Source organism: Phalacrocorax carbo, chromosome 11 (assembly GCF_963921805.1).
Source record: "Phalacrocorax carbo chromosome 11, bPhaCar2.1, whole genome shotgun sequence".
Lineage (NCBI taxonomy): Eukaryota > Metazoa > Chordata > Aves > Suliformes > Phalacrocoracidae > Phalacrocorax > Phalacrocorax carbo.
In genome coordinates, this window is record NC_087523.1 from 20,981,428 (window position 1) to 21,006,972 (window position 25,545).

The following is a 25,545-nucleotide window of genomic DNA, read 5'->3' on the forward strand; positions in this document are numbered from 1 at the left end:
GAAGATGTTGCAGACCTTGGTTTTAGGTGCAGCATGCTGAGCTGTTATCTCTTGAGTAGCCCTTATTGCTAGCTGCATCTCTTACTAAAATTTACAACAAAACTTACAGCAAAAATTTACAGCAAAAAGTAGCTTCACCTAACAGCTTTATAACAACCCTGTGGATACACTTGGCAGTAAATAGGCGGATTGTATTAAATGAGGAAAAAGATGTCAAAAAGGTCATATGCCTAGCTCATTAAAATCCATGGAACATGGCAAATGGTCAGTGTTGGAAAGGGGCCACTGCAACAAAACCATTGCTCAGAGGCATTCGGGCTTATTGCTCTGATAACGCTTCAGCCTGTTCACTAGGGTGGTTCTTTTGCATAGGTTAGTGTCAGTTCGTCAGAGATCAAATAGAGGAAGAATATATTAGCTCTCTACCCGAGTCCCTCTTGGAGAAGCTGCCACTCCAGTGCCGAATGCTGCTAAGCAATTCCTGAACGGGGTTTAGTGAGAAGATGAGCAACTTGTCCTCTAGTCTAACTTAAGACCCCAAATGATTTTGACCCTCTGTTAGGATGGACATATATGGGCATAAAATTGTCACCTAAATGGATTTTCCCTTTTGGCCATCAAAATAATGCTGTCTTCATGGTAATGAAAGTCTGCATAAAAAGGCCATAAATATGGTAAAGTGTGTGTATTTTGTTCTGTTTTTTAAGGCAACTTTCAAAACGCAGAGCCTCCACCCCTGTCCTACGGGCCAGTATATTACCCTGTCGTGTCGGACCCCTTCAGCCAGCAATCTCTTCCTGGGTTTGATTCTTTAGTACCTGCCTATCGCTATATTAGTACGTGGCATCCAGTAAATCCACCATATGGAAACTCTCCCCAAATTCCTAATGCTGTAAGCTCTGGACCGCTGCACCAAGTCAGCTATATTGCCTCACCTAACCCCGCACCTCATGACATGCCTCAAGGAATGTAAATCCGGGAGCTATAAGGTTACTTTTTGCCCTTGGTTCCTTTTGTTTGTCAACTGTATGTAATATTGTTTTGTAATTGTTATCCTGTCTGATTAACCGACTGACGCAGCCCAAACTGCATTCAAACGTCATGTTTCTCTTTAGGTTTATGCTAGCGATGGTTGACTTGCCAAGATGTTGTTTTAGTTGATTACGTAGGAAGCCATAGGAAAAGATCATATGCAAACTAGAGCACAGGGAACACAAAGCTTGAATTTCACTATAAAGTATGTGTAAAACATACGCTATCACTAAAGGGATGTTGCATCATGTACCTCTGTGAGGGGTTACGCTGGAACACTTAGACACCTGGTTCTTGTTTAAGCACTGAAATAGGCTGCTGTTACAACTACAGATAAAAATAGGGCACGGAGTCATAGAGGATGAAAATGTTGGAAACAGGTTGGCTTTCCCAGATTTCGCAACACAACTTCTTTGCCACTAGTGGTCGCGCATTTGTAATGGCTGTATTTCTTCTAATCTAATCTGCGTAGGTGTCACGACCCTTGAAAGTGTAAGAATCCTGTTTCGATCTGTTGTATATTGCTGTATGTTTGTAAGATTTGTTTTGTGAAAGCTGTTGCACAAATGGTGGTAGCTTGGTGTTTGATTTGCACTGATAGCACAAAATAAAAGCATTGAACACCTGAAAACGAGTGGTCATTTATCGCTGGCAGGTTCTGTGCCTGACAGTTGGTCATCCAACAGCCTGGACCAAAAAACCGTGGTTGTCTTGTGTGGGATAAGGCTGCTCCAGCCTTCTCTGAGAGTAGCAAAAGCTTTCAGTGTGAGCGTGAAGTGCAGGGGAAAGCTCTAGCTGTGGTTTTGTTGATAAGTTCAGGAAGAAAACACTGAATATTCTGTGCATGTGAGCTGCAGTTATTTCAAATGCCCGTCTGCACAGGCTCTGTCCTCCATGGAAACTTGCACAGTGTGTGCAAAGTGACCAAGACGTGGGTGCGAATTGGGTCCTGCCCGCAGTCCTGGGCCATGGCGGTGGCACAGCCCTGTCCTGAGGTGACAGACAAGGGCGGGTTACGCCGGCTCTGTGCCGGGGGCCCGGGAAACCAGCGAAGACGCATATTTAACAAATGTTCTTGACTTTCACATGACTTCAGCATTTGGGTCCCAGCTGGATTGTGAAAGCCATGGTGGCCAGATCTTGTAGGGAATTCAAGTCCCCCAGATTCAAACACAGCCTGCTTTAGATGAGGAGATGAAGTCAGTAGCCTCAGACAGCAGCAAACTGCCGTTTGCCAAAGTTGAAATCGTCTCCGTGCTACAGCTAGTGATTATTTTTTATTGTTAATTTTTCTTTATATGTAGCAAAGTGGTGGTGAAAAGGGGATTGACGGCAGAACTGCGAGCGGGAAAAGGTATATTTCCTTTGCTATCCCTTCTAAGTTACCATGGAATCAAAAACATAGTAGGAAAAAGCGACTCCCTACAGTTTTATCCTAAATTCATGCAGCACTTTTGGTGTTGATCCTACTTCCTTAGAACTCCTGAGACTTACTTCCTTCCTTAATGTGGTAATGTAAGCCTCTGTCGGGAGGGTTGCAAGCTTGGCTTTCGGTTTGTCACCTCAAATCTCTAATTGCTGTACATTTAACTTGGTGATTTAATAATGGCTGTTCAAGATGGAGGAGCCAGGTAAAAAGTCAAAGCATGATGAAAATGAGCCCTGAATAGCTGATTTCATGATGAGCTGCTGTGCTGGTTTTAGGAAAAAAAAAAAACAAACCAAACAAACCTGACAAAGCATGCACACAAAATGATTTTACAAAGTATTTGGTGGCAATTAGGGCCTTGGCCTTTGCATTTCTGCCTCTGGAGGAGCACCCAACTTGCACAGGCATTTCCTGGAAAAGGGAGAAGATATCCCAGGATTTTTTTCCCTCCTTTCTCTGAAAAAGCATTCAGCAGCGTAACCTCTTAAAGGAGCCAGCAAAGCATGTGACTTAGCACTTAAAAGTGGAACAGACCGAAGAAGTACAGTCTCCACGATGGAGTCAAGTACGTTTCACCTCAGTCACAAGTGCCATCTGTCATAGCCCAAATGGCTGCTGTTGAGCTCCGGCGTGAATATCTTCCACTTTCAGGCTTTAGCTATGAATAATGTCTCCTTTCTTCTACTGTCACTGAGACAGCCCTGCTTTTTTCTACACAAATGGTTATCGGAGCAAAGTGTTGGTATTAGTTTGTCTCCTGAAATCAACTTGTTTCTTTTTTTTAAATTAGTAACACGGATAATTCTGGTACAGTCACATTCTCTGCATGTTTTTGCTTACCCTTCTAGTAGCTGGATTATTCAGCATTAGTCATGGTTATCGTGGCCACGTTGGCCGCTTTCATATATGTGAAAAGGATATTAGTTGTTATAATAATATATGTAATATATGGCTAGTTAACTTAGTTATGGATTTGATATACAGAGGTACCTCTGTGACTTGATTCATGTATTTTTGCCAGAGCTGTTTAGGCTCAAAATGATCTTTTTGAACTAGTAAGCAGGGGCTGTGGGAAGAGTTAGCAGCGTGGCCGGGAGCCGGTTGACGAATGCTCTCTGGAGGTCAGGAAACGCTGCCTTTTTAACAACAGCAGAAGAGCGTAGAAATGTAAGTGAATGCTGGAGTCTTTGCTTTCAGTCCTGCTTTCCAGACTTGTTGCGCTGCAATAGCTCTACATCGCTTACCAAAACAGCTGCCAAAAACGCCACGGCTGTACCTACACCACAGCTAACCTGCTTGTGTTTCAGCCGCTTCCCCACCCAGAGATCACCGGCTCTGGCTGCAGCATCCCGGCACTAATAATATCCCTCGTTTTGTGGTTAAGTGTTCCAGCGGCTAATTGCTACACAGCAGTTGCCTTTTCAGAGGCTGTGAGATAATTCACATCCAAATTATGCAGAATTCTAGGGGGTTGTTTGAGGTTTTTTTGTTGTTTGGTGTTTTTTTGGGGAGGTGGGGGAGTGGGGCGCGTGTACGTGTGGCCTGTGGGTGCCAGGATGTGGGCTCAGGGTCTGTGTTGTCTGAGGGGAGCCGGTGTCAGCCTGGCGATGGCCTGCTTTGGCACACCCTTTGATTATTGCTCTGTTACAATTCGGCACCGGACCAGCGCTCTGGGTTTTTCATGCCCAGCAGAATCGCAGAATTGCCGTGAACGGGGGTAGCAGCGAAAGCTTCCAGCCGTACGCGTATTTTATTTTTAAATAGGAGCACAGAAAAATCCATGAGTATTGATTTCTACTGGGTACAATTATTTTCCTTCGGATTGATTTGTTTTTTTCTTTCTTTCTTTATTAGGCTTCTTGAAGTACGTTGTATAATAATGGATTTTTAAAGCAAGGATTTGATCCTGAAATGTGTTTTTCATTTTGCTTTATTTTTTTGTGGATGGGTTTCAGCCTTTAAAAGGGAGAACAGAACAGAAGAGTCATGCAGCCAAGTCTGTGCTAGTCATGCTTGCCGCCTCCTTTTCCACACCATGTTTTTATATATGAAAGGCAGGGGCTCAAATTAAATTAACACCTGAGGGCTGTGCAGGAAGGATCCATGAGCTGGCAGCGCCACAGAACCGCTCTCTTTAGATGTGAGCACTTCTGATTTCGTAGCCCTTGTAAACAGCCTCAGAGCCGAGCCTCCTCTGAAACAGCAGGATGAAAGCAGCGGTGATCAGCCGTCGTTCCTGTGCTCCGGCGTGTGAGCTGCTGCTGGTTTTGCCAGTCTCTCCTAAACGGCTGCAAATCTCTCTGCCCTTAGAAGGAGCAGGCTTCGGTCGGACCGCGGTGGCCCGCAGGTCGCTGGGCACTAGAGTTCTCCGAGCGCAGCTCTACGCGGTGAAGCGAAAGCACGGTGTTTCGGCAGAGGTGCTTGGGTCTTGCACCAAAGGACGTGCCCAGCCTTGCCGGTGCGTGCCCCGCTCCCCCTCCGCAGCCAGGGCAGCGCATTACCGTCCATCGCGCTACTGCTGGTCGCTAGAGGCACGGGCCTCCTTCTGAAGTCTGTTGATTTGTAAAATCTGTTATGGAAGATTATTATAAATACTGTAGAGAAAAACCACGCTGATTCTGCCTGCCAGCAGCGTTAGCCTGCTGGGCTATCGCTCCTGTGCTCGTTTTCCCTCGGGCACATAAGAACACCCAACTGATTCCTACAGCAAGCTGTTTTTCTAGCTCAGTTGTTTTGTTTTACTCTTAGCTCCCAGTTCTCTCTGCAGTGCTGCTGCATACCTTCCTCTTTTATAAAATCATGCCATCAAAGGCTGCATCATATGTGGAAGATATTCAACATAGAAATCCAGACCCAGATTTTCAAGTAACTGCTTTTTTCATAAGGGAAGAAGATAAAATCCTCGCACCAGGACTTCCTAGCTCTGAAATAAGACCAGAGTTTAAATTTTGTAGGGCAGGCCTGTACCTAGAAACTCCTACACACGATCAAGTCGGTGCTGCGTACCAGATTTCAGTGTCAGCTGAGCTGCGCGAGCATGGAACGGTTCAGCCGTTATGAGCCACGGGCTACGAGCACGTACACCCGCGGTTACTGCAATTTAGTCATCTCTGCAAGCATGGCCATCTGCGGCACCAGGAGCGTGCGCCCGAGCCCTGACAGGGTGTTTGTGTTACGCTCACTTTACGGCAACGCTTTTATTCCAGATGCTAAATCCTGCCTTCCCTGGAGCAGGCGAACGTTTGCCAGTAGCTTTGGGGCGGTGGGGCTCACCCCAAGATCAGCGTCGTTCTGTTCTCGTAGCTGTGGCGGCTGCTTGACTTGGTTGTGTTAGAGAAAATGGTCTTTTAAGAGAAAGTGAAATATTCTTTAATGATGAAATTCATGGCCCATCTAACTCCCTCTACCCTCTTCTTTATACATTTTTCCCGTTCCCCGCCCTGCCTATTTGCACTTCCCAGTCAGATCTAAAACTGTGGTTTCTGACTCTTTTTAAAGCAGTACTTTTTAAATATTTGTCATAGTTGGAGGCAAAAAACGTCTGTGGTGGTTATGCGAATGCATGATTTGTACGACTCTTCAGGCAGCACTAGAGGAGATAAAAAATACCCTGTAAAACTTCTTCCCCTCCCTCCCTGGTCAAGGCTGGTACTTGCTGCTGCAGCGCATCGTCTGCCTCTGCAGGGACGGCTCGGGGTGGGAATCATTTTCAGGCGCAGTTCTGTTCCCGTTTCTGCATTAGGAAGCGCAACTGGGGACGCGCGGTGCCTCACCTCTGGACGTGTAGGCTTTCCCATGTGAGTGGGAACGTGCGCGTCCGACTTCGAAAAGTCCTATGAAGGAAAAAAAAAAAAGTAGCCTTTAGTCTTCATGCAAGTATTTAAAGTCCTGTAGCCGCGGGTCACTGTGGTCCCGGGCTTTGCCACAGCTGCTGGCACGGGCTGTGTTTATTTCTGCGTGTGCTGTCTCCCTCGTGCGGGAACCTTCTGCATTCCAAGGAACGGGATGTCGCTGTCGCTTAACTCGAGGAAACTCTTGTTTTATTGGAGCAAGATTTGTTTTGCTCCCGTTTCAAGTTGTTTCAAGTTTTACTTGACCAAGAGCCTCTGGTAGTTGATGGAAACCTTTTGACATGTATCTGCACGCCTCCAGGACTTGAACGAGATTTGCTTGGAGGACAGCTTTGCACGGGCAAATTATGCTAACGCAGTTATGTTGTTGCTTAATGACTCTTTTACACTATTAGCTCTATCGCTGTATGTTCCAGTGTGGCTGGTGTAGTTGTGCTGGTCGAAGGATATCTTTGGGGAGCAAATTAAAATGGAATTACAGTTACTACTTTGTACAGGAGCAGTTGCATTCACGCGGTGCATTTTATTAACACCGCTTCCAGCGGTTTGCTGTTTTCTGTTGTAGACAGGATAAAACGAATGGGTTTGGGTTGGGGTTTTTTCCCAGGCGGGTGTTGTCCAGCTCTTGCCCGTGAAGGCTTGCTCAGAGTCGGGTGGCCGGCCTCATTGCAGGTGAACAGGACTGTGTCACGTCTCTTTTTATGTAAATGCCAATGTAGGTCTCTCCAGAGCTGGAGGCCTTACGTGCTCCCTGACCGCGGCCAGCCCTTGAGAAGCCTGTGCTGAAGGTGATATTAAAAAACTGTAAAATGTCAGATCTGTTGCTGTTCATAAATGTTTATTATCAATAGGCAGCTGGAAATGTTACATCTGAAAAGGTAGAAACACCTTGAATTTCAATAGGCGTACATTTCTGGGAAAAAAATTAAATGCTTTTTATTTTTTTCAGTTTACAGTTAAGCTAAAAATACACATAAAATAAATAATTTTATTTATTATGTACATAATTTCATTTTTACATGGTATACGAGGGTATGAATGGAGTCTGCGCTATGGACAGAAGAGATGCAAGTAGAAAAGTACATAAAACTAAGCATTTGTTTTTGCTTTTTGCTCTTCCTCTTTCTCCCCCCCTTTCTCTAGGGGTGGCTGTTACTAGCCAAGTGGCAAATGCTGAGGCCCCCGCTCCGTCTTTACACACGCAAAATTCTTACAACCTCTAAAAGCTCTTTTGCCTGGAAAAGGCCATCAAGTTTTTGACCAAAACTAAAATAAAGGAGTTAAAAAAAAAGCCTCACCTTTTTTATCCCATGAAGTAAAATTGCATTTTAAAATAAGCTCAGGTGTGAAGCTGTTTCTGTGATAGCTTTTTTTTTTTTTAAATGAAGGTTTAATTTGATATTAAAACTCGATTGCTAAAAAAACTGTTAGCAGAGTAAGCCCCGGTCTCTAGGGCTTGCCGTATAGAAAAGAGAGTACTCAAGCATCTGCTACTATCCTTTGCTGCTCAAAGATCCCTAGCCCTCGAGTTCCCAGACCCGCTTTATAAACACATTCGGTAATTTTTAAATAAGACTGTACAATACCCCAAAAATAGCTGGACCAAAAAGTGCCCCCTTGCTCAAAAACAACTATTTATAGTCAAAAGGCATTTCACTCTGTTGGCGAAAGGTATCACAGTGTTCTGTTAGCTAACGCGCTAAAAGGCCGGCTCCTTGCTTGATCACGTTGTGCCCTAAGCGCACGCTTGCCTCTGGCTTAGGAGTTACTGCTGATGGGGAAATGCTTTAAATGGGAGAGGGGACAAAAAAATCCCCCAGATAAACCAACCAAGCCCTGCTGGAGGAGGCCGTGCTAGCCAGGAGGGATGGGCTGCTCCCTTGTCCCTGGCTGGTGAGCCATTGATTGAGAAGGGTCTGCGTAAGGGAAGAACGGCAAGCTCAGTTTGGCTTGGAAAACTGGGGTGCTTTGGGCTAGGCTGGGGGGTTTCTCTTGCTGTTATGCTTGGGGCTTTTGTTTTGTTCTGCACACCTTAAAAAAACAGAGCAGGTAAAAGTGTTTCCCTGAAGCATAAAATACTATCAAACATTCGGAAGATCAGGATCAAACGCTTCTGCCTTTCAAATATAGTTTTTTAGATAAAGCATGTTCTCTTTTTAAAACAGTCGTTCTTGGTCATGATTTTACTCAGAGCAGTGGTTGTCCTGGGTGGAGGCAATTATGGGAATAATATATAAATGACTTGTTTGGGAAAGCGTCACGGCCTGGAATGAAGAAAGAAGTCGTGTGAAAGTGAAGTTGCATCAGATGACAAATGTTTAGAAAATAGGTGAATGTGGCCAGCCCAGATGCTCCCCGCCTCCTCCGAAAATCATCCAGTACGGGACTGACTTTATAGTTGTTGGATTTCGAGTTGCACAGTCACTGAAAACTACAGATTATTTTAGTAACAGTTTGTTTTAGATGCTCCTCCGGTGAGCTGAGTTGTTATTCACTGTAGTCTGACCGACTCCAATTAATTCTACCACTACATAAATGGGAGCCACCAGCCGTGCTGCCTGCCTCGGCCGGTGCTGCGGCGCCGCGTGGCCTGGGAAGCCCCGCTTGCAGTGCAGCCACCCCAAAAACAGCTCCAGAGAGTTTTTAGCTAAGTAAAACTTTAATTGTAGGCAGCCCTAGTGGTTTGGGTGGTTTTCCTTAATTTTTGCCATTCTGTTTGACTATGGAATTGCAAAGGAGGCGGGAGGGTGATCCTGCTGCTTGGGAAATCAGCCTCCGGGGCCGCACAGGGCTTCCTCATGGGCACGTCTGTGGAAAAGCGTTAGCGCGCTGCAGGACGAGTAACTGGTTGAAGAAGAACTCGGCCAGAAATTAAACCAAAAATGTGTCTCTTCCTGCTTAATTCAAATACGCTTTTCTTTGGGATTTTCGCCTTTTGAAAGTAGAAATATCAAAGCAAAGCTGAGGAGTCCCAGGGAGGTGGGATGTACGCTCAGTGGTGAGAGCAGCAGGTGCTTGTGTAGTTTTCTAACTGCTGGGGGACCCAGCAGTAAATCAGATCCTTACTCTGTTAGTAACTGTCCAACCACCCAGTGCGGATGCCCTGCAGCTGCCCACCTTCCCGGAGGGGAGCTCGGAATGCTTGTAGGGCCCTTCCCCTGCAAGTCAAGCCTCAGACCTCCTGCAGCTCAAACCAAAGACCTTTATCCTGAGTAAGTGCTAAAGAAAAACAAATTGTACCCACGGAGCAATGGGGGCAAAGAGCCCCCTCGTAGGGATGCAGGAGACGGTCCGGGAGAGGTTCCTCCAGCAGCGGTCGTGCTGGGGACACGCCGCCGCCCGAGGCGCGTCTCCGGGAGCTGCCTCACCCTGCCTTGGGGCGAAGCAAGGCAGCAGGGCGGTTTTGCTCCAGCCGCGGCCTCGCTCTGCCCCAGCGCACTGCGCACCCTCCTGCCACACCTTGTCACCGGCGGGGCTCCGTGCCCTTGCCAGCGGCGGGGCGAAGAGTGAATACGAAGGAGGCGATGACACGTGGGGACGTTCTCCTGTAGCCCTACTCCGGTATCCTGCCGCGTGCGTCAGTGCTGGGCTGCCTGTGGAACCTCCCCATGCTTAGAAGTCTGTTGCATCAACCAATTTTAACCTCTTTAAAAGGTAAGGTTTTATATTTATACGTGAATATATTTATTTAAATACTCTTAATATTTACAGTGGCTGTTTCTGCTAAAAATTGTGTTATGTGTACCATGAGAAAAAGGATGAAACGCAAATACCATAAGGTGACATTAAGGGTGAGACATAAACCGCAAAAGCAAGGGTGTTAGAGTTTAGGCTTCTGGGGTGTGCTGCTCCTGCTCCCTGTCTACTGCAGAAGTCCCCTAAATTCCCTTCGTGGGAAACCATGCTAAGTTTTCTACGTGGAAAACTATCGTAACGGACATACAGGTAAATCCTAACCTGAATTAGTCGTAAGAAAGTAAAAGTACATACTACTGCTACGAATATTAACTACTTACTGTATATAGCGCCTTTAATTTGAAGATCTGAAAGTGCTTATAAATAATGAACTAACCCCCCCTGCGAGGTAGGTAAGTATTATTATCCCTATTTTACAGATGGGGAAACTGAGGCATTGGAGAGGCTGAGTGACTTGCCCAAGGTCACAGGTGAGTCAGTGGCAGAGCTGGGAACAGACCTCAGAAGTCCCGTTCTCTAACCCCGTGCTCAGCCGCTGTGCATGCTTCCTCTGTAGGGACACGTATACAAATACTCGAGTATTTACATATATACCAGTAAGTGAATAATATACAAATGCAATTATCCAAATAATCTGCAGAGATACGTCAGTTAATTTCTTGTTTCCGAAACAACTTCCTTAATCTCTGTCCTGAGTACAAACACCGCCTAGCTCTGTTTGAGATTCTTAACCCTGGATGGTATTTGATAACTTTTTAATTGGTGATCATTTGTAGGTGTGCTGCTTTAAAGAGCCTGGTGAAAATGACACCGGAGATGGGAGGTGAGAAATAAAGCAACTTTAGAGCAAGAAACCTAAAGAAAGGGTGAGTGGTCGAGATCTCTGTTGTTCCTAATTGCAAATTCCCTGCATACGGGTAAGGATTACTCTTGAAGCGCACAGAATAAAGGCCAGGCGCGTACCACAGCTGTGCATCTCGGACCCCAGCCAAGGAAAAGTTTAACTGCTCACCAGAGAAGCTCGAAGTGTCCCATCAGCTCCTGCCCTGGTCGCTTGCACGGACAGCACAGGGGTAGTTCACTGATTTCTCTGAAGGAAAGAATAACTTTGACTAAAATATGTTTTCTTTTTGAGCAATTGAAAATGGAGAAATGCTAGTGGAATCCCAAACCCTGTGACTGAAAGTGAATTAAGGAAAAACAGGTTTTGCTTATTAAATGTATTTTTCACAAGATACTTTGACTTCCCTCCCCTGAAGCTCCTGTTTTAGAGTAATAATTTACCAGCTGCTATAAAGTCTATTGCTACCAAAGGGGATGCATAGATGCAATCAAAGAGAACTTTGCCTTTTGGGGGACCAATTTGACAGTTCTGCAAACTCCTGGACACATGTATTAATCACAACCAAATCAAATATTTGCGATAAATTCCAAAGTCAGCTCAAACTACCTCATAGCTGGCAGCTAGGAGGTATCTGAGTCACGGAACAAATCCCCGGGGAGCCCCAGCCAAGCAGCCACGTGACCTCGCCTTTAATATAAGATTATCGGGAGATTTTTGCAGGCTGCGTTATCCACCGTGGCATTTCGATGTGGCAGTGCCTACCCCTGCCCTTTCAGGACACGGGAGGGGAACGTGACTCGCACGACTTGCCCAGAAGGGGTTTGCGCTGCCCGGCATCATTTTTACATTTCGGGGGGGGCAGCACTGCGGAGTTAATCGCGTTTGATTTTGTTAGTTGTACCTGTTAATGCAGTGCTGCATTTGAGTGACACAATGGACTCCTTGCCAGGGCGGTGTGCTTGCTCTCGTGGAAAAGTTAAAAGCCTTTCTGCTGTCCAAGGATATGAACCCTGCTTCTGTCCCAGCCTCAAGCTCAGCTGATGTAATCTGCATAACCCTACCTGAATTCTTTTCATTCTTACTTGTTGCACAGGAAATGCCATAAGGATTTGCTGGCCCCGTGTCAAGGAGAGTTCATAAACTGCAGTGTGGTTAGGGGAGGCGTAAAAGGATTCAAACCCTTGCCTTCATCCCCCTGTAGCAGCTCGGATTTTGCACGTCTCCTTGTGTAGTGCCAATGTCAGTTTGCTCAGCCTTTCATAAAGGAAGAAGAGATGTGGTTTTCAAAGACAACTCTAACCCTGCAATTAGTATGAAAGCCTGAAATCTGTTGATACAAAAATGCCTTTCACTCTGCCTTAACTAACACGTCTAGAGGCTTAAATATTTGGGGATTTATACTGCGTGCTGGTAGCAAGGCTGGCGTCAGTTAAAAGCAAGGAACACAGAAACGTTTTGGAGCCTCTGCTCCTAGTTGCTCATTTTTCTTGACGCCAGAGCCAGCCTCGAGCCATGGCCTCCAACTTGAGGTCTGTAGCGAAAACCTCCCATGAGTGCGGTGTGTTGGCATCCGCAGCATTGCTACAGGGGCTGGCTGCATCGTTCACGTTGCCCTCTCTGGTGTAGGCGTGCCCCACCGTGACCTTTAGGTAATGCCGTACAGGTGCCCAGGGGGGTTTCCTTAACGAGAGGAGGGAACCAGGTTTAAAAGTCAGGGAGAGTATCCAGCTGCAGGTGTCCCAGCATCTCTTCTGGGTGGGGGGGGACGACCGCTGCGTGAGAAATCCCTCTCCTGCCCCTCCATCCTGCCGTGAGAGCTGCTCCTGCCCCTTGCTGGTAAAATCTGACCAGTGCCAGTGGTAGGTGTAGATTTTTCCAGCATTGTGCCTTTACAAATGGAACGCACAGGTCACAGAAAAGGTGCTTTTTGGCAGCCACCCTTGGGATACGCTCCAGCTCATGTAAGCTCTCCTGGGAACAGAGCCTTACGCGGGACTGCAGGAACTCTGCCATATGGGAAGGCCGTTTCTGAGCTCCTGGCCAGGGCTTGCTTCCTCCAAGAAAGCAGCTGACTAATAACAGCTCTGAAGTGGTGGTAAGTAAGTGCCAATCATCTGTGTTTCTTAGCAACACCACAGAAGAAAGTTCAAGTATCACATTGTTAAAAATAAAGGAAAAAAAAAACCCAATCACTGTCAAAAATTCACCCATTTTGCCCTTGATGGGGTTGCCTTCTCCCCTCTCTGATGCACAAAAGCAGTGACACTGGAGGCCCTGTCCAGGCACTGCCACAACTGGGGAAAAGAAAGATAACATCTACTGCCGCACTCTTTTTTTTTTTTTAGAAAAGGAACTGCAGAGACTTTCCAGGCTGGCAGATGCGGTTTGAGCTGCTATTGCTTAGGTTGCTTTTCAGAAATGCAGCTCACAGGCCCAGGGAAGACGATCTCTCTTAGCACTTGCCATATACCAGGACAATTTTCTTCCTAAAGCCCGACGTCTGTCAGAGACGCAGCAAAAAGCGAATGCAGCAGTGAAATGAGATTAGGAATCTCAAAAACCAGCTACAGCTCGAGGCGTGGGGTATAAAGGCAAGGCTCAGGGCTGGGTTTTGGTTCAGCCTGGTCGGAATACGAGACCCACACGGGGTTTGTGTTTCAAGCAGCCACAGCTGGTTTGGGGTCAGTTCACCTACACAGAAGTTGGCAGCAAGGCCAGGTGCTGGCTTCTGCTGTCAGCCCAACTGGAAGGTCATTCTGCTCCCTACAGGGAGAATGTCTTATGGGATATTAGGTAAATAAGCAAATCATAACATGTTCTAGCTGGATGATCAAAGGAGTCTCATATTCAGTAACAATTTACAATATTAATATAATAAATAACCTGAAAAAAACCACACACAACCGAAAGAATGAGAGGTTGTATTGCTTAAAGAAAACAAAAGCCGTGTATAACCTGAAACCCTTTCTAAAAAGGTCTTAACTATGATTCCTAGCCTCCTGCTAAGCCACTGCTCACCAGCTGGTTGTGTTGACGAGGAAGATCGAGCAGGACGCAGGGCCGATCGTGTGGGATAGCAGCAGCGATAACCCAGCGGCGGTGGGATGATGATGATGGCACTGGAGACATCCTTTACTCAGCCAGCAGCGCGACTGAAGTCTCTAGGGGTTGAAGACTAAGACTGCATCCGAAGGGACTCCTGTGGTTTATAGTGACCTTATAAATGGGGAAACCTTCAGTTTAGTGTTTGTGAGTGTAAAAAAAGTAAATTAAAAAAGGTGCAGATGGCTATAAAATAGGCTAACGTAAGTAGTTACACACTTTTTTGTTCACCTGTGGACAGAAAGGAACTAGTAATGCTGAGTCAGATGAGAGCAAACAATTACAAACAATTGGCTAAGTTTTCCAGCGGGTGTTACGATAGCTTTACTTATAGCCGAGTTGTAACGTGGTCCTCCTGCCCGTCTTTCCACTGGTTTATAAACAAGTCACAAGCCTCTCCCCACGAATCAAACACATCCTCTGACGAGTCTATAAGTTTGGAATTAGAGGAACAAATACTGGAAGCACAGTGAAGGGAGCTGGTACAAACCACAGGGCACTCCTTGCTCTGTCCCGTAAGTCTTGTGTTCCCCCTGTAGTCCACCTCATTGAGGTTAATTTCACTTTTGGAACAATTCTCTTCTCTCTCTTTATCAATGTGAGAATATTTAATGTCTTTCCACATGTAGTGTGGCTGAATAATTCCATCTGAAATAGTGTACATGGGTTCTGAATTGGGCTCGGGTACGTGTCCATTCATCTTGGAGAAAAGCAGGCCCAGTCTCTTAAAGGACTCCTTCTTGGAGCTGGAAAGTCTCTGAACTCTATTTCCATTTCGGACAAAGGAGCGCTTACTGATCCCATTGCTTTTTGGCTTCTCTTCCACCATATCGATCCCAGACATAGTTTTAATTAGAGCAGATACATTGAAGTCCTTTTTTTTGTTGGCTACATTGAAAGACACACTCTTGGCTTTGGGTTTTTCTCCAGCACCATCCTCATTTGTTTCATCCTTTTGGGACACTTCCGTGCTGCTGGTAGAGTAACTTCTCCTCTGGGGCTTCCTATTTCCTAAAAGGTCAAGAACTTCATAGCGAAAACTTGAGATGTCCTGTTTTAATTCCTAGGGCAAGAGGAGAAATGGGTTACACTCAGCAGCTTTATCTGTGACATGAAGGAATGATGATGCTCCCTGGGAGTGCTGTTCAGGGTTATGCAAGTGGCTGACACCAAATCATCCTTACAGGAATACCACAATCCTCTTCATTATTCAGTGACACACAAAAAAAAGATGTATTGGTAATCCTGAGAACTGGAGACCTCACAGCATCCTTGTCTCCAAAGGCTGTGGGACCAGCCCTCTTGACCAGCCTCCTCCGCCCACCCCACTGCCACCGCCACCCCCCAAAAAAACGTCAAATAAGACAGTTATAGAAGAGGGGAACCACTGCTGAAATTTAGAAATATCACAGGAATCCTGTTTAGCTGATAGGCCCAACTTCAGCTTTGCTGCTAAGTGTTCTTTGTACCCATTAATCCAGACTCATTCTTTGGCTGTCTGGGTTAGCATTAGGAATGTGATGCTGACTCAAATCAGATACTTCATTCCTACTATTTTCCACTGTGCTTTTCCTAGAAAGGTTGGACTAAATGATCCCTGAGGTCCCTTCCAACCTGTGATTCTGTGATAACATATTGTATATCAAAATCTGAAAGGTGATCATGTGAGAAGACACTCAAATAATAATATTCTCTGCTCAAAAAGCCCCACATGCACATCATCTGTGTTCCCAGCTCCAGTAATAGTCCCATTTCCACAGCAGGTTACAAATCATCTTAACAATTTAGTGCAAACTCTGCAAGTGGCTCCTTGAATTATTATAATAAATTATTTTTAAGGAATAATAAATTACCTTGAAATTTTCTTCGGTTAAACCTTCATTGGTTTTGGAAGTTCTTATCATTGCTGCGACGTATCTTTTTACAAGATTTCTTATCACTTCCTGGAATAGGAAACAATACGAGTGATTCAGCTGCTGGCTCAGACCAAACTCTGTTTTTACTGCGTTTCACTGAGCTCTCACCGACAGCGGCTGTCCTGACTCTGCTGTCTAAAAACAAAATCACTTACCATTAGAAACAGAACGCTTTCTTTCAAACAAACCTTTGGAAAGGGTTATATACCTTCCATCTTGAATACTCAGTTGGCAACTACAGCGAGCAGGTATCTTGTACTTGTTTTGTAGATGTAAAAGTTGCTGAGAAAAAATTCTTGATGTTCTTAAATGTCCTCAAGCCATTTAATCTCAGCTGCTGAGAGTTTTTAAGGTTACCAGTCTCATGAGTGTATGCTGTGTATCCTGACAGGCTAAGCTTGCCATTTGAAGATTGTTTATCAGTTATTTGAAAGCCAAGGAGGGTACGTCGATAACAAATACCCTGAAGAAGAGCCAGGACCCCATGGGGCAACGCACGCTCACGTTAAACCACATCTGCCAGCTGCCTGGGAGCTCCCTAATGGCAGCTTAGAAACTCCCTTCAAGGCCGCTGCGGTGTCTGCGGACGGTGCTGCAAGGACTGAATCACACCCTCATGACTTCTCCAAGGGCTCTCGCCACTCTGTGTTACCTGCGCTGTTTGTTACAGTAGAGGTTTTTGGTAGGGTGAGATCCGTGTTGCTCTGTGTTCCTGTACCTCCCTGCTGCTTTGACGCTTTACATCAGCAAACTGGTACTTGGCCCTTGCACATTTATCTGTGCCGGCCAACATGCACAGGGGTTGATCTCTAGATACAGAAGAGACTACTCCGAACCCTCCCTTCGTTTCTCCCGTTTCATAAACACAGAACAAGTCTCGGCAACACCAAGCATGAAGATGGTCTCCGCACCAAGGTTTTACTGGGAGGTTTTTTTAAGAGATCCTGCTGTTGGTACCCATAAGCTATGCTGGGAAGTCAGAAAGTACCAAATGCCTGTTGTCAAATGTGACTCATTACATTAAACATCAACTTCAGATAAAAATACTCTTCAAAAAGCAGGAGATGTCTTAAGTAAGACAAATTACTAATGGCTTTTGACAGTATAGCCTAACATACCACCTAACATTCTGGAGAACTGTTTTTCCTTCCAACATGCTGGCATAATATATCACACTGAATTCAAGTACAGAAGCTGGTGTTTTTAATACAGTTTCATCCATTTGTAGGCTGACTTTAATGAGTACTTGATGACAGGCAGGCTGAGAATAAACAAAACCAGCAAGATTCAACAAAGGAACCATTCCTCCTTCCTGAGCCGTCTAAAACAATAGAAAATCCCAACCACTGTTTGAGTTAGGGATGCTTTACAAAAAAGAACAGGAGAGGAACAATCCAAGAGTGTAAAAATGCTGCAGAAACAGTTTTAATCAGGATGGTGTGCCAGCCTGGTCTCTCTGACAGCAATGGGGATGCCACCATTGACTTCAAGCAGCCAGACTGATACCTGGCAAGTTTTCCACTACTTCAGTGGGGCGAAAGGCTAGGAGCGATTTACTGAACCGTCCCACCTCTAAGGAGGAAATGTTTCAATCTATGACAAGCAAAATCCTCTTGAAGGACCTACACTTATCAAAATATAGTCTAGAAGCAAGCAAGAATTGAGGTATTAGAAAATGAGCAGGAAGAAGAAACAGCAAGTAAAAACTTTATGTGCTCGAGAGTTTACCTGGTAATGTTGATTCTGAATCAGGTTGTCTGCGTGCCGTTCCTGCAAAGAGAGAGGCACAGGTATGTTACCTGCTTAGTCCTGTCTTTAGAGCTCCTGATGGCTCTTAGCAAGTTATGATCCAGCGACCTCCTCCTGCACCAGCAAAGCAGGGGCCCTCGCGATCCTGAACATGCACAAGCAACCTTGAAAAATGAAGTCTAAAACGATGCAGCTCCTTACTGTGAATGTTTTGAGGTTTTCATGCCTCTTCTGTTCATTGTCAGAGTCATTGCCTGGGCACAGCTGATTGTGAATCCACTTGCAAAGGTACCAGACTGACTTGGGGCTCGGGACGATGTTAAAAGGAGGGGGCAGAGTGGCACCTTCATCAAAGTAACTCATCCAGAGCTTCGTCCGTGCAAACTTCCACTCAATATCCGCGTGGTCCTATGAGAGAAGGAAAGAGACTATCAACAGCTTCAGGCAGGCTTTCCTGCAGCAAACACCATGGCTGAGGAGGTGACATGTGAGCAATAAAGGATTTCTCCAGCTGCGGGCAAAGCAGTATCACTTCTTCCATCTCCCTCGCTGTGGCTGTACTTAAAAAAATCAGTGTGAAATATTGCCAGAGTGTAAAAATACCAACCGCTGAGAAATGAGATGATAGCAACACTAAGCAAAAAGCATTTCACATGCTAAAGCCCGGCTTCATCCTTTAGAGGTTGCGCTTATTAGTTCGCCAATACAAGAAGCAAGAAAACATATTTCCTATTTTGCTTTTGCTAGCACTTTAATTATCACAAATGCTTGTTTCTCATGTCCAAATCCAATGAATTCTCACATTCTTCCCTGGAAAAAGATCTTTCATAGTGGTTTTTGATTTGTTTGTTTTTTTTATAGCATCCATTAATTCAGCTCTTACAAGGAAGTGACACATTTTATGCATGCCATATTTTAAATCTTGCCTCTGCATTATCCTTACACAACACAGGAGACATTGTACTGTTCAGGGTTTGGGTTTTGGTTTTTTTTTTTTCATTTATATTCTCACCATGCTAGCTTGCTGTGCTCCAGTGTTTTTCATCCCAACAAAGTAAAGGTGGAAAGTTAATAGCATCATTTTACAGCTGCACAGATCAGCACGTGGTCCATACAGTCACCAGGAAAGGAATACTGAGTCTCTGCAAGGCACCGATGCTACAGAGAGCAGAACGGTGATCCCCAGATGAAGGTATTTGCAGCCTAGGCCGTGGAGTCAACAGGCAGTTCTGCCCGGTAATGAACTGCCTGTTCCCTTCCACGTCAGGGCAGAGACATCCACCCGCAGCCTGGATTCGGGGAGATACTGCAGCTATTCTAAAATGATTTCAGGCTGTTTCATGCTAATTCAAAAGTTTTAAAATGCCACTGTTTTTGTATGTTCTGCAGAAATTCTGACATTAGACGGGAAAGGAAGGAAATAGTTTGAAGCCTTCAAGCCAAGCAGTGCTGAACACAGCTTACAATAGTACGCTGAATTTAAATGGTAAATTTGTGTATTGTTATCACTGCAGAGGATAGCGCTAAGCTGATGGATATGACATTTTAGGCTGTTCAGCATTTACGTTAACAGTATCTGACACGAGATTAAACCAAAGCCGTGATGATCTAGGCTAAGTAACAGCACAAGGTAGGAGAAAAGGACAATGCGGGCATTTATGTCTCTGAGGAGATTTCACCCAGGTTGGCACAAGCAGCCCTCTTGAGTGAGGGGTGCTGGGCTGCAGGGCAGCAGCTCAGAAACAAGCACTGAAGTGTAGGACAGGGAGTTTAATAAAATATGGCTGAACATCATGCCCAAAAAATTACTACACCGGCTTTCTGGCTACGCTCCAGTGCTCTGACATGGGTAAAATATGCTCACATTTTGACAGTGAGGTGCAGCTGAATTCCATTTTAGTAGTGTATTCAAATGATGTGCAGCTCTCCGTTTAAAACGACTGCCTCAGTGGCCCAGGAGCACATTAGCCTCTGCAGATGGTCTCAATCAGCCCAGAACACTACTATTCCCTGCCAGCTTACCAAAAGGGCTGTTTTCAAGCTGTAGGTAGACTCAAGAGAAGCAGCCTGCCATGGCCCTTTTTGCCTCAGACATTATCAGACCCTGTAAGCAGGGAAATTGCAGCATCACCATGAAGTATTAGAAACTGATGCTGATGGAAATGAAGTTCTGGGTAGTAAAAAATGCAGTTTGCAGGAGTAGAAATAATTGTCACCAAAAATGAAAAAAAAAAAAAAAGAAAAAAGTCCTGCTTATTTTTTTCTTCATTCATCTCTACCTGCAGGCTGCAGCAAGCTCAGCAGAGCTAGAGGAGAACAGAACAAGCTGGTGCCATGTAGCTGCTGCTTCTCCTTCCCAGAGTCTGGGTTAGCGCTCTGAGCTCCACAACCAGCCCACAGGACGACTCCTGCCTAATCGCTGCTCAGAGTTAAAGGCAGAGCTGTCCCAGCCTCTTCCAGAAGCAGGGCTGGCTGCTCCCTGCTCAGTCCTAAAAGTGCACTCACGCCCATCTTTGTGCCTGAACATTTCCTGGGCTGGGCAACTTCAGTCGAAACAGCCTTGAGAAGAAGGACAAGGAATGGGCACCACACAGGAGGTGAGCCAAGGGGCCGCTGGGGAGGGCATGCTGCCCACGGGGAAGGCAGGAGATCACATCTCTCTCGGCAGAGAAGGGGCCTGAGCTGCAGCTCCTCGTGGTCCACCCGGACATGCTCGCTACCAGGGAAAACCCAACGGTGGCCGCACCTGGAAAGGCTGCAGGCAAGAGCTGTATTACTGGTTCAAGCATCTAAAGCATTTTGTTGAGGAACAGCTCCACGAGACCAGCACTGAGCTATTCAGCCCTGCTGCGAGTGAGCCTTTGTCAGGGTGTGCAGGAACTACAGACACCTGGCGACACTGATAGCACTGTCTGGGGCAGCTGGAGGAGAGTGCAAAGACTTTGCATAGAAACAGGTATATTTTAACTTTTTTGTCAATCGAGAAGTAGGTGTAAATGTCCTATCGAGGAGTCAGAAGGGAGAAGGTAGTTTGAAGAAGGTTATAAATTCACCCTTCCGTTCTACAAAGGCCCATCAGAAGTCCAGTGCTGGTGGTGGGGTGGGATCAGGTGTGGTGACTTGGCAGCAATTTCCTCCAGCACATTATGAAAAGGGCATGTCCTGGGCAGAGGTGATTTAGCAGGGGATGCTGGAGGCTGTTTGTAGAGGAGGAAAAGGCAAGCCAATAGCTTGGGGACTGCACATTAGTTCCTGGGAAAGGAAGGAAGAAAAGGGCTAAAAAAGTCTTTCTGCACAGTGTGCTTTTTCTTTTTGTTCCTTCCTTTTAAAATAGCTTGAGGGGACTACACGAGCCTGACTAGGGGCTGAATGCTGGTGCGGGGCAGCGCCATGAAACTCAGCAGGAGTTTGTCATTGGGCAAGTTCTGTGGTTGGTCTGAACAAATCCCTGTGGCTGGGGGTGAGGCTGGTGGATGCTGGCTCCAGCCCCCACCTAACTTCCTCCTGTGCAGTCTCAGTCAACAAGTACGATATAACCACCCTTAAAAGACAGACCCTCTGTACAAAGCTCAAAGTATCCTTTCTTTCTCTCTCTTTGCTGCTGCTGTGCATTCCCCAGGGTTTACAAACTCAGCCTGTCTCAATTATTCACCTTTATGTTTCAAGAACCTGAGCAAATCAGATGAGAGCTCCTGGCAACAGCTTTGTGTTGGAAATACATAGCAAAGAGACATTTCAATTTTACTGAGAATGTCTGTGTGTGCCAGGAAACCACCATTTTCTTGGTTAGAGCTCTCTTTAGCGCTGTAAACAGTGAAACCTGCACACAAAACTACAGCTTTCCTAACGCTTCTCCCTCTGTTGGTGTGGTTTAACCCCAGCCGGCAACTCGGGCCCACACAGCTGCCACTTGCTTCCCCCCTGGTGGGATGGGGGAGAGAATCGGAAGGGTAAAACAGAAAACTTGTGGGCAGAGATGAAGACAGCTTTACACCTGTAACAGGTAAAGCAGAAGCCACACATGCAAGCAAAGCAAAACAAGGAATTCAGCTGCTGATTTACAGAGATGGGTGACAGGAGATGGTGTGTTGAGCTCCCAGGGACAGCCAGCAGGGCCGTAACCCTGGGAGGCTTCCGAAGAAGTGGGTCTCCTAACAGAGAGGACAGGAGGAGCGCAGGAGCTCTGCCCCGCACAGGGAGCCTCTGTGCACCACGGGGAGCTCAGCAGTGCAAGATGTGCCTGGCAGCGCTCCGCCGTGGCAAGCAGCTTCGAGCAGAGCCACTGCACAGCGAGGACAGGATCCTCACAGACCCGTGCCGCCTCATGCAATGTTCTTAGATGACAATGTTTTGGTAACATTTATAATAAGCTAAAGAAAAAATATTCACTAGCTTTGCAAGTGTGACCTTGTTGCTTTAGGAATTTAAATCCAAGTTTGGATTTCACTTTGAGCTCCTGTTGTTCTTGCCCTTGCTCTTGTCACCATTTTCTTTCAAGCACTGCTCATCATTTCAGCTATAAACCACACTACTTCTAAGAGGGCCAAGCCCTCAAGCTCAAAGAACGCATGAACTCAAAGAAATCAGCACTCAGCTCCTCTGTGAGGAAAAAACCTGTATCGCTTACTCTCACAATGCGAATGTGTCATACCGGCCACATAATAATCCTCTTGCAAATCTCTGCCATTTGAAGTGAGAATTAATTTCCCATATGGATTTCCCCATAGGATCGCTGAAGCCATCTTACTGTAGCAGTTGCAAGGATTTTCTAATTCAGTCAAAGTGATGTATTCATAGATGTGTCAGATTTTAAATAATTACCTGCTACACTAATTATCCAGGATAATTCAAGCATTAATCTCCATCTTTATCTCTGCGGAGAAAAATCTGTTGTTTACATTTTGTGAAATGTTTTTAATAAAGATTTCCATCACCATCTCCTTGCTGGGCCATATGGTTTAGATCATATTTTGCCAAATACCGGCCAGCTTCTCAGCCGGTACTGACCCAGCCAGCAGAGCCCCAGCAACAGAAGGCTGTTTCCATTCTCCCTGTGAGATGGCTACCACTGCTGCAGCTTCTGGGCTCCCCGGCCTCTTCATGTGTTTAGTATTTCAGCTCCCTTGTGGCTGGAAAGCTGATGGAGGAAAATGCTGTAACTTTTAACTTAGTGCATAGGAGCCAAAGCACAGGGCTGTCCCGTGGGAGGCCTGCGACAAACTGGGAGCCTGATCTTGTGACTCTTGAATTTGCATCCCTGAAAGCGCTGGGATAGTCCTGAGTGAACGTTAGCTCAGGGCTGACAGACCGAAACGGGTTACGGCAGCTCCCTGCACTCTGCTGTTGCGCGCTGTGGTTAGCTCTGGATTACGCTGGTCTAGAGCCTGGTACAAACACTCAGCTAAAACAACGCTGAGGTGACGGTAACGCTCGGCACCCAGGCACTCGGAGATCGTCAAACTTTTCCACTGCGAAACAATCACAAGACAATGAGTTACTTAAGCTCCTCTGTGCTACACAGCAGGGCACAAGGGCTTCTGCCCCTTCCTCTAACTAGAGGGAAGCAGCGTGGTCCTGGGATGCAAATCCTCCCCACGCCCCTGTGGAAAGAATGATGTATAAAGATACCTAGCGTCTTTCTAGCTGGCACAAAAAGGGCTGTGTGCGCCTTTCTTGTGTTTTATTATACAACAGTCAGTGGGCAAAGCTGGAAATCAGGCTGCTGCCTGTCAGACGCAGATATAGATGGCTGTGACAATGCCCTCAGGACCAGGCTGCCTGGCCGCGGCTGAGTCCCTCGGAAGGAGGCACAAGAAACCTTCCTGCTGTACTGGGAACGCTGGCAGAAGCTGGCGCGATTTCTGCATCAGGGATAGCCGGGCTGCTCTCTGCTGCTGCGCCAGGAGGTGCCAGCAGCAGCCCCACAAGATTAGGAAGCACCCAACCCGTAGTAGTTTCGTCTAGGAAGGAAGGAGGAGACGCAGTGCTCTCCTTTAGAAGGTGCTCGCTGACATATCTTATTTGCAGTTACTGAGTAAGGGAGGCTTGTTGCCCAAGAGGCACAGGAACTTCAAAGACGCTTTTTTGCTGTGTAATTAGCTGCGCTGCGTAGTGTAGGAGAAGTCATTAAACTCTATTATTTAGTATATTTCTATCATCTCATGTACCTCTTTATTGCTCTTTGCTAAACCCAGAGCAGGAAACAGCACAGAAAATACATCTGCAATGGCTTTCAAGCAGGCTAGCACAAGAAATACACTCTTGTGCATCCTGAACAGAAAGCGTTGCAGAAAGAGGGACAGGAGAAAGTTAATCTTTTCAGAACCCGACACAGACAATTCTTGTGCAGTTTCAAAGCTGTTAATTTTGTAATTTGTGTTGGGCAAACTGGTAATAACATCAGCAGAGCTTGGGGGTTTAACGACAAGCTCAGAGAAGCAAACAGCAAAAATCCAAGCTGGCTATTTCAGGTAAATGATGCTTAATATTTTTCAAAGAAAAATATGTCATAGAAAGAAAAAAAAAGTCTATGAGAAAAATCAGGGACCTGCAAAGACAATTAATGCATAGGTAATTCAGCTGCAGCTGACAACAAATGTCTTTGCTTTCAAGCTGGGGATGACATACTGAAGGATAAGAGCTTAATAGGATCAATCTCAGAAATAATACAAGAAAAATTACTGAAGGAGGACAATCTAGTATTAGAAAAAGCAATTAGAACAGCCAGGGAATGAGACGGCCAGAGAAGAGATGAAAGTACTGTCTAGCACAAAATCATACTGGGTGAAATGCACTGGATAAAGCAGACGAGTCCTGACCAGCACCCAGACCCTCACACTAGGGATGCTGCAGTGGCCCCGTGCCAACCATGCACAGCTTTGAAGAGGAGCATGTGGCAATGCCCCAGGAAGAAAAAAGCCCACAGCAGACGCAAAGCGGCACATACAAAGCGAAGGAGCGCCCAGATGTGAGGGAAAACATGCTTGGAGAGCTGCAAAGCAAACCCAGTGCACGAGCGTGCAACGCAGGCAAATGGTCAAAGGCAGGGCATGCGGTGCGGGAAGGGAGAGCGGCAGCTCAGCCGGGGATGCGGGGCGTCTTCTGGCTCCAGCACAGAACAGGCAAAGGACATTCATGAAGCATAGGCAGGTCCTGAAGAAATACTAATAAATAAATACCAGCACTGGGGTACAAGAAAAGTGAATTCTTGGGCTAGGATACAAGTAAGGACTTGATTTCCGAAAAGAGCTATCCTTATCTGGTAAAAGGCAGAAGGCAGCAAGGCCCTTAGGTGAGGAAATCAAACAGCACAAGGGAGGAAAAAACCCAACATCTAAATTTTTACACAGCAGACATTTCAGATAAGCCATTAATGGGATTGCGAACCTCAAAACTTGAAAGCTGGATGAAGATCCCCGTCATGGTTAGAGCCCATAAAAGAACACGCTGTACCAGAGGAAGTTAGGAAAAGCTTCCTTAATTTTGCAGTGTCCGAGGTCCATCACTTCAAACAGATCAAGGGAATGGCCAGTTCAGCATCAACAAGACACAGAGCACGGCGACCGTGTTTTATATAATAAGATGGATAAAGGACTCCATCTTTGGAGCACAGCCAGAGAGGCTCGGAAATTATGGAAACAGGGCAGGTCACTGGTTGCAATGGAAAACAAAAACATTACTGGCTTCTGAATACACAAGGTCAAGCGAAGAGCACAGGCATTCGCTCCTGAGTGACACCACAGCAGAACTATCAGATGAGCTGTTGCACTGGCCATCGCCTCCCCAGAATGGACCTCCATACCGCGAGTTGGCCGATTTTCCCAGCTCTGGGGAATCAGTTTGTTTGTACTTGGAAAATGCATGCTTTAGCATCCCTACTATTTATATCTTCCATGTGCAGAATATATTCATCATTAAAATTTTTAT

General features: G+C 46.0%; 2 protein-coding genes across 2 annotated transcripts in view; one reads left to right on the top strand and one right to left on the bottom strand.

Annotated features, from left to right (window-relative positions):
- The window catches only part of ALG13 (ALG13 UDP-N-acetylglucosaminyltransferase subunit), a 30,978-nt gene extending 29,315 nt beyond the window's left edge, over positions 1-1,663 (top strand). Inside the window, exon 29 of the mRNA XM_064463583.1 lies at positions 708-1,663. Coding sequence (XP_064319653.1) covers positions 708-973 — 266 coding nt within the window. The 3' untranslated portion in view covers positions 974-1,663. The remainder of the gene's footprint in view (positions 1-707) is intronic.
- Positions 1,664-7,139: 5,476 nt separating this feature from the next.
- TRPC5 (transient receptor potential cation channel subfamily C member 5) overlaps positions 7,140-25,545 on the bottom strand; it is a 73,873-nt gene continuing 55,467 nt past the window's right edge. Inside the window, exons 7-10 of the mRNA XM_064463375.1 lie at positions 17,821-18,027; positions 17,599-17,640; positions 15,808-15,897; positions 7,140-15,017 (exon numbers count right to left, since the gene is read on the bottom strand). Coding sequence (XP_064319445.1) covers positions 14,283-15,017; positions 15,808-15,897; positions 17,599-17,640; positions 17,821-18,027 — 1,074 coding nt within the window. The 3' untranslated portion in view covers positions 7,140-14,282. The remainder of the gene's footprint in view (positions 15,018-15,807; positions 15,898-17,598; positions 17,641-17,820; positions 18,028-25,545) is intronic.